Below are 8,993 nucleotides of genomic sequence, written 5' to 3'. Positions count from 1 at the left end.
TTCCCCTCCAAAATAACTGATTAAAAGTTGTGATCCTATGAGATGTCAAAACCACTCTCTGCTTGAGGACATGAATGACACTTTTTAATTGGAGCATAGCATATCCACTGTTTCCAACACCATTAAATAGTCTATTGAATTAAATTAATGACTGGCCAATCAACTGGTCTTCTGATTCGTTTCCAACTATACTTTTGAATCAGTGGAAACTTAAAATTCAGGAGTAAATGGATATTTTAAATGTTCACACACCCTCCATTTGGATATTTTAAACGTTAACGCACTCTTAATTTGTCTTTTCAGAAGAACAAAAGAGGTACTATTGTGCCTTTAGCAAGGCCATCGAAGCAATACATTTTCCATCGTCTGAAATGCGACGAACCAGAGTTCTGGCTGACAATTGCTACAGAAGGGAACTCGGGTCTCTATCAGAAACTCTGAAAACGTAATGGCTGGCATGAAATATGAGGTGAAGCTTGGGTGTTGCACAGAAAGTTATCTTGTATTTTTATTATTATTTTCTCTCTTCTTTTGATCCCCATGTTTATGGGTTTCCGTAGGCATGGCAGAGAGACAAGGCCAGAGCGTTGCAGTCATTATGGCAGCAGCAAACAGCAGAGCAGAGTCTTAGTTTTTATTGCACCAAAGATTCTGCTACGAAGAAAAAACACAGCACGCCCCTCTGCTTGAAATCTCTCTGTATTATCACAGAGATTAAAAGAAGGCAGACTACCAGTGGTTGGTTCTTTCTACCACTGACCATTCTTTTCTTCCCCTTCGTTTTCCTTCCTTTTTTTACTGTCTTCCAGTCTTTCTCTCTAGGTTGGGCATCGATTCTATTGAAGGACATGATCAACACGAGAAGCAGAGCCCCTTTTACTGCTTCGCAATGGCAAGAACTTGAGCACCAGGCTCTCATCTTTAAATACATGGTGGCTGGAGTCCCTGTTCCTCCTGAACTATTGCTGCCCATACGAAGAAGTTCTGATTCATTCTCCCCTTCCCTGCTTCACCAGAACAACTGTAACGTCTCCTCTTTGAATCCTCTCAACTGTTGGATCATTTTCTTGCTCTTTTCCTTTTTTCCTTTTGTCGGTTTGATGGTCTGGGAAGTTTTGCATTTACTCCATTTTGTGATCCTCTGGGTGCTGTGGATTTCCTTTCCTTTCCATGTGGAGATGAAAATAAGAAATGGGTGTTAGCTTGATAGTTTGCTTTGCCTTTTCTTCTGAAAACATTGCTTTTCTTCCCCGACAGGGTGGGGTTGCTTGAGAATGGGTTTTGGCAGGAACGAAGACCCTGAGCCTGGCAGATGCAGGAGAACAGACGGAAAGAAATGGAGGTGCTCCAAGGATGCATTTCCGGACTCCAAGTACTGTGAGCGGCACATGCACAGAGGCCGGAACCGTTCAAGAAAGCATGTGGAAGTGAACTCTTCTTCAACCGCCCAGTCATCCTCTTCTTTTTCATCCTCGTTTCAAGCATTGCATGCCTCACGTTCTTCCTCTTCCCCTCTAACGCTGGGCACAGGGTCATACTCTTCAGCGTACAGAGAATACAGGTATATGCATCTGTACCAGTTCCAGACTCAAATTCATTCTCTCAGAAACCAGTCGTTTAGTCACAAAATATCTTGGCTGATCAGATTTTTTTTGGTTTTGCTGAACCTAACCGGAAAAGAAGATCCACATAGATGTCATGAGAGGGTCGATGTATATAATTTCTTGAATATTGGAAGCGTACATCTCTTTCAGGTACTTTAATCCACTGAGACAAGATATAAATGAACATGCCTTCCTGTCAAAGGGGTCAGGTGACTCAGGAGCCAGTGATGCTTCCTCTCAAGAGAACCAATGGAGCTTGGCACCGCTCAAACTTGGCACTCTTGATCTGAAGAAAGAGAGTGATGGTTATACCCTCCAGAATGGATTCCCACAGTTTCTGAAGAGTGAAGGGATCTCAAAACAGCAGCACCAGTATGGTTTTCTGAGCAGAGATTTTATGTCAGAGCATTCTAAAGACGTAAAAGAAGAGAAGGTGCAAGAAGTGCAGCCACTTCGGTGTTTCTTTGACGATTGGCCTAAGACCAAGGATTCATGGTCTTGTCTTCCTGGGGATCAGTCCAATGATAACTCTTTCACGACCACCCAGCTCTCAATCTCCATTCCCATGGCTTCTTCAGACATCTCATTTACCAATGCATGATTTCTAACAGGTAATCTTCCCAGTACCATCTTTGATAAGTTAACGAAATTCTGACATATGCATTGACCATGCCAATGACCATCTCTGTTTTCATGTCTTTCGATGCTTAGCGTCATTTAGCTCTTGTCGTGATTCCCCGTCTTCTTGATGCTATGGGTCTCCTTTGTTTCTTTTTTTCTATTTCCGTTCCTCTAGCACAAACTTTGATTAAGGTTCTCAGACTAGTAGTTGGATTTCATTTTCGTTGGCATACATGGAAGTTTGTGGACTTCATCATCCTTGTTGAAGCTTCCTTCTTGGTTCATTTGGTCCAAATCTTCTCATTTTTTTATTTTGGCCTTTCTTACATTGTATGCTCTATTATTGTTCACTGTTTTCGGTTAATAGGCGGAACTCGCATAATTCTGTGGTCTTGTTGATCAGTATACTGGGGTCTCCGACCCTACTTCTGAACATCTTACAGATATTTTTCTCTGAGAAATTCTGAAAATTGTGAATTCCACTCTCCTCTTTTTAATGCAGATGATGGGATTCTACTCAAGTGTCAGAGTTCAGTACCAAAAACATGAGTCCGCAGCTGCTGTGGCTCTACAGGGTCCAGTCAGTCAACTGACCTGCAAGCACATTTAGTCTTTTGCTGTCTGCAACGATTTACTACCTCTGTTTCTGGCCCCTTCTTTTACCGCACCCTTTTCCCCCCTCTACCCTTGTTTACCATCTCTGAGACCCACCATAATGAATGTTAGTTGTTCTACATGTGCAATAAGTGGGACGCCATTCCTTCTCCACTTTGCTTTTATTTTTGCTTTAGTTTTCTTCCCGCCTTTGGTCTGAACCACTGAGCGGCATTCTCCTGCTATCAACAGTATTTCACTCCCGAGGTGAAGGGGACAGACCTCTGACATCTTTTCTTTAATTTCGGGAGGTTGATATCTCTTTCTACCTCAGAGAGGGTCCGGATGACTCTTCGTTAATTTTAGGAGGTTGGTGTCTCCCTGCCTCATAAAGGGTCCGAATGCCATGGTAGAGAGATTGTGCTACAACCGAGCGCGTAAATTTTGTCGTTGGACATTTGCTGCCGGTTTTTACATGGAGAAAACGTAAGACAATCGACATTTGTTTGATTAAAAAGTGTGAGGTGATATCGAGAGTGACAAAATTTTCTGTTGACAAAAGAACAGAGACGAAATATAAGCATAGAAAGCGACACAAGAAAGTTGGTGACAGAAGCGCTTTAGGATCTTGGCAATGTTGTAGTGCTAATGCTTCTTTCTCGGCTCTCTCTCTCTCTCTCTCTCCCTCAGCAGATCGATTTTCACGGGCTACGTGCCATTTTACGGTAAGTGAAAGGGGAAAGAAGATGAGGGTCCTCGTGGGGAACACCTTCATCAGGGGGAGCTCTACTTTTGTTCATCCAGGAATATGATGCCAGGATGAATCAAAAGTGACTGCCATCTGACAACTTTGGCCCCTCCTCACTACGCCAGCCACTTTGGTTCATCTGCATTCCAATTGATACTCTCTCTCTCTCTCTCTCTCTCTCTCTCTCTCTTTTTCGCTCGCTTGCTTTTTGAAAGTGACAGTTTTGGTGCAGTTCCCTTCTTCTAGGGACGAGAATTAACAATTTGGATTTTTTTGAGAGGGAATTATGTAATGGCTCAACGGTGCAAACAGAGAATGTTTCAATTAGAGCATATGCCGAGCAGGCAGTTCTGAACTAGCAAACTCGATCTTCTTAGATAAATAACCAAAAAGCTCTCTCTCTCTCTCTGGGCAAGCTGGTCGCCGGCCAGTGCAGGACTATCTGTGGAGGAAACCCCATCAGAGTGATTATACTCTTACTCCCGGTGCAGCCAGTAAACCATGTTGCTTCACTTGGTGGCGAGCACAGAACCAATAAGTCATCTTAATACGTTGGCTTGATCTGTTATAGAGAACCTTTCTTTTTCCAAATTGTGAGGCTCTTTCATTATTCCAAACTGTGAAGTTAAGTGGCCATTTGGCAGTTAGAACACTCTAAGTGTTCTTTCAATCTACCATAAATTTGGCAGTTAGAACATTCTAAGTGTTTTATGAATCTACCATTGATTGAGACAAATTCATGAAATAATGAAACAAATGTTTTTACCGCCAAATGACCCTTAAGAGGTTGTTTAACAGTTGAAATATTATATGAGTATTTCATAAAACTACCCCAAACATTGAAGGAGATTCATAGGACACTAGAATTAAGTGCTCATGAATCTACCCAAAACTTTAGGCAGATTCATTAACACTTACGAAGTATTCCATTTACCATATGACTCCTAAGTGACTATTTATAAACAGTAATATATTATTACCGTCCTATGATTCTGTCTCAAAAAACAGCACAGATTCATAAAAGATATGTCATAGTATTTCATGAATTTGTCCCATTTTCTTAGGTAAATTCATGGGACAACGTGTTGTTGTCAAACGACCCCTTATAGTACGTTAACAGGAGGAGTCAATTTCTATCTTGGCATTCTTATCCATCAACTAAAACATTTCTTTCCAAGTATAGTTTTCGCCTTGGGAGATAGTCGTCACTTTTTTATGAATCTGGCAGAAAAACACTCCTCGCTTTCTGTGTAATGAGATCCGTAAAATGCAGTACCGACGTCAGCATGTGTTTAGAAGAAAAGAGGAGCAAGTTGCGTTAAGTCAGTTAGTTATAATGGTTGCATAAATTTAGCCTGCACTCTCATGTATGCATGTGTAACTGGTGAACAGGGAAAAAAACACGTTTCACAAAAGGCAAAGGAGAAGGGAAAGAAGTTAGGAAATTATGGTTGAGAGCAAAGGCAAATGACCCTGGAAGAGAGAACTTTGAACAGCAAGAGGGATGCGCGGGGACCATGGTTTTAGAACAACTGAAAAGGAAAAGCCAAAGGCAGCCATGGTGGACTTTTCAAGTACTTCTTTATTAAGAAAGGAGAAGGCGAGCTTTGGGAAAAGGGTGAAAGCAGCGAGTGGCCTGAAACACAGTGTGTGGTTGCCGTGTCTCTTTTTCACCTTTTCAATTTTGGGGTTCTTTTATTACATGGGCTTAGAGAAGAATTTTGCCACGTCAAAGATCTTTTATTTTGTTCAAAGTACAAGCTTAAAAGGATAAGCTACAACACTTCGCCAAAAACCATTTTTTTCTTTTCTCTCCCTTTCCTTATCTTTCTCTTTCCCAGGGTAACTGATCCTGTCGTTTTGCACGCGAGGAAAACCACTATTTCTTTTCCTCTTTAGTGCTATTGAGCATGCTGTCCCAAAAGATGCATGATTAACATGCTCCGTTCTGCTTATCTCTCTAGTACAAAGCACTTGTTACCTCTCGTTCGAAAAGGTTTCTCGTCATTGGTTGGCTTACAAAAAGGATGCAAACTCCGGTCCTTCACTTCAAACTCCTTTAGGGGTCCGTTTGATGGGTGGGTGAAATTTAACGCGGTAAATTTACTATGGTAAATTTTTCTAGAAAAATTTACTGGATGAAATTTCACCCTCTTCCAATATGAGGCCCTGTTTGATTGTCGGGTGAAATTTAACGTGGTAAATTTAACCCTGTTTGATGCACAGGAAGAATTTAACGTGATAAATTTAACCCTTTGTGATGCACAGAAAAAATTTAACTTGGAAAATGTTGTTTTTTTTTTTCTCCTCCCCAATTTGACGTTGGAAGGAGTAGGAATGTGATCTTCCAAAACAACAAAAGATCACGACTCAAATAAATCCCACAATAGCTTGTGTCAAGAAGCCGAAACATCTAAAGCCACGATACAAAGTTGCCACAATCATGAGAAAATGTCACAACTGGAATTATTCGACATAGCCACTTCCCATAAAGGGTTTGCTACCCATAAAAATTATATATTTCTTCATGAATCATCCCAAAACAAATCACCATACAGCCAGTTCATTGAGAGACGGCCATTCATATGATATATGTAACAAAAAGTAAAAAGAAATATCCAGCAACACATTACAACAGAAAGCACCTTCTTGAGAGCATCTACAACTACAAAAGTTATATATCTGTTCCCAAAAACATTAAACAAAAATTGTTGACGAAATGAACTTTAAAAGGATAACAAAGTTATATCCACAAAAGTACATCTCTACAAAAGTTAAATGAGTACGAATCCACAAAAGGGTGTATTTTCTACTATCAACAAAAAAAAAAAAGTTTAATGAGTACATATCCAACAAAGAAAAAATGTAATCACAAAACAAGTAATCCAACATTTGTGGTTGCACTTCTGTTTTTCAAACTTCGTGTCTTCTATATCTTGCTTTGCGATGACATCTTCAATGAGTGGAGACCTGCATACTTGCACACCATACTTGTTCTGGACATACTCATGCATGTGATTTTCTGCTACTTCTAATGAATCAAACGATCTGAAGATGACACCCTTGTACCGATAGACTAATGGTTGGCACCGCTCCCAACTGTCATATATGCCTCGCTCACGCCCTTCGAAAACCACATAGTACTTTTGGCGGGGCATCATCTTTGTTGTCCTGTTCAAAAGAAAACAAATGAAACAATCAAACTCAAGAAATTGTCAACATTTATAAACAAACTTACTATTCAATTGATAATCTGTAAACATTTGGGATGATATAGTTGCTCTCAAAGCATTGTTGCTTCCTCGCTGATGTGTTTGGCTTGCAATTTCAGGTTCGCTTAAGATGAAGTTATCACTCGAAGGTGCATCTTCATCATCAAATTGCTCGGCATTTGGATTGTGTTCAATTATGAAGTTGTGCAGTACACATGTAGGAAGAACGATTTGAGATTGTTTTTGAAAAGGATACTGAACTTGCATTTTCAATATTAGAAAACGACCTTTCAACATGCCGAAAGTTCTTTCTCAGCTAGATAAAATTTGCCTACAATTGAATACAATTTATTTATACATTGATGTATGCTTCTTAAAAGAGTGAATTGGTTGGTGGAACTACGTACCTTCTGGGACAACAAATGAGTTTGAGCAATGGAATATCAATGGAATTTCTAAAAAAATTCATGTGTTCAAATATTGTACAAGCAAATACATGTGAGACAAAACCTAACAATATTAATTTCATAATTTATCTCAATGTAGTCGTTTCATACTTGGGGGTCGACCTCAATGCATTTGTTAATTGGGTCGTAGCCAAACCCACTTGTGTTCAACATTTCCTTCATCACTGTCAAGTTGGGTTTGGAATACTTCAATTTGTTTTTTATTTTGTCTTTCGTGAATTCTGGACCGAATCTATCCATCATTCCTTTTTCAATAGCTGTGTATGCTTTAGGCTTCAAACCTCCACCGGATTTCATGCCAGGGATGCGTGACTGCTCCACAAGAAGCTGGACTAAGTAATCTATTTGTGGTTCAGTCCACGTAAGATTTTCTCTTGAAGGACCGCTGTTTTCCATGGTAACGTTTTGTATAATAATTCTTCACAGTAATAGTTTTATAAATCTAACATGAACAACAGTTGTACGAGAAACAACCACAAAGGAGCATCAGAAACCAAAAGAAAAAGCATGACATAAAGTTCCCACCATAGCCAACTAAAAGCATAACTAGAAGATTGATACACAGAAAAGAAAGGAAATTCATCTCAAAATTAAACCTATATAAGAAAGCACCACAGAGGTTCTTCAAGCTCCGCTTATACATATATATTCTTCTAAGTTTATAATAGGCACCAAAAAAACATGCATCACAGTCAAAAGGAAACATGCATCACACCTCTTCAACCAAGGCATGTGCATTGTCACGCAAGCAAACAAAACAAGTTCTCAAAAACAAAACAGAAAATAGCTTTTGATTGCTCCTAAAAATATGATCAGAGTTTCTTATACACCTCATCTAAAACTAATTGATGCCAAACTGTTATTGTAATTGGAGAGCATATTGACTTCAATTTGATATTCCATTGCTCAAACAATCGATGCCAAACTACATGTTAACAATCGATGAATTTAACATCAATTCATCTTCTAAGTAATGCTTGTCCCGTTTAATAGCTTACTGTTTGCTTAAATGCCAAACTGTTATTGTAATGGTTTCAAAGCTTTACAAATATGTGAACAGTCTGAGCAATGGAATATCAAATTCAACAAAGTTCTTGACATGAACGTTTGTCTGCAGAATCAGAACATAGGAAAGTAGGGAGGAGGCTAAAAAATATGATCAATGGAGATCTGTTGATGCCTAAGACTCGTCCTCCAACCCCAACTCTGTAGAGTATAGATTTAGAGGTTTTAGTCTAAGAATTTTGGTTTGCATGTGTTTCATACAGTGCTTCAACTCAGAAAACGAAACAGTAGAAGGTTTGAACTTGAACTGGTCTGGACAGGATTGGGTTAAATTCTGATCTAGCTAGTCATGATTCACATCTTTTATACATGTTAACAAAACTGTGTTGATTATGGAACTTATGAGTCATGATATTAGCTAAAAGCCTGAAACATAAATCAGACTTCTCAAAAACAGAAATCAAACTTCCCACATCAAAGATTTTAGAAAGCTTTCCATTGCCAAATTAAATGTTCATCGTCATCATAAAATGGCATGTCTATTTCATAGGAAAACTGAAAAATTACGAACTGACTGTAATGAGTTACAAACAGACTGTAAATAGACAAATAAACATATTGTAATAAAAAAATTTACAACTTACAAACAGAGTTACAGACCATATAATGAAACAGAATTTATATAAGCATTATGACATTAATATCAGTAATGAAATGGCAAACAATTTAAAGTCACTGCACT

The 8,993-nt window shown here is 39.0% G+C and overlaps 1 protein-coding gene across 3 annotated transcripts; it reads left to right on the top strand.

Moving 5' to 3' along the window:
- The first annotated feature begins 322 nt into the window (after positions 1 to 322).
- On the top strand, positions 323 to 2,993 carry LOC116262874 (growth-regulating factor 4-like). 3 transcript variants are annotated; one of them, XM_031642403.2, is made up of 6 exons: positions 323 to 469; positions 561 to 738; positions 823 to 1,023; positions 1,258 to 1,561; positions 1,755 to 2,215; positions 2,728 to 2,993. In XM_031642403.2, the coding sequence occupies exons 1-5, from the start codon at positions 449 to 451 to the stop codon at positions 2,203 to 2,205; spliced, it is 1,155 nt and encodes a 384-aa protein (XP_031498263.1). In that variant the 5' UTR covers positions 323 to 448; the 3' UTR covers positions 2,206 to 2,215; positions 2,728 to 2,993. The 3 variants fall into 3 exon arrangements, with proteins under 3 accessions (XP_031498263.1, XP_031498261.1, XP_049936141.1); XM_031642401.2 differs by having other exon boundaries at positions 561 to 1,023; XM_050080184.1 differs by lacking the exon at positions 323 to 469 and having other exon boundaries at positions 635 to 738; positions 810 to 1,023.
- The last annotated feature ends 6,000 nt before the right edge of the window (positions 2,994 to 8,993 follow it).

Source organism: Nymphaea colorata, chromosome 10 (genome assembly GCF_008831285.2).
Source record: "Nymphaea colorata isolate Beijing-Zhang1983 chromosome 10, ASM883128v2, whole genome shotgun sequence".
NCBI classification, from domain to species: domain Eukaryota; kingdom Viridiplantae; phylum Streptophyta; class Magnoliopsida; order Nymphaeales; family Nymphaeaceae; genus Nymphaea; species Nymphaea colorata.
The sequence above is the reverse complement of the archived record's forward strand: the minus strand, read 5'-3'. Positions and strand labels throughout refer to the sequence as shown.

Bases quoted from the DNA above. Each gene is read 5' to 3' on its own strand.
- LOC116262874 (XM_031642401.2), top strand. From the start codon at position 449: ATGGCTGGCATGAAATATGAG. The intron at 1,024-1,257 runs GTAACGTCTCCT...CTTCCCCGACAG, and splicing joins CCTGCTTCACCAGAACAACT to GGTGGGGTTGCTTGAGAATG. The intron at 1,562-1,754 runs GTATATGCATCT...CATCTCTTTCAG, and splicing joins TCAGCGTACAGAGAATACAG to GTACTTTAATCCACTGAGAC.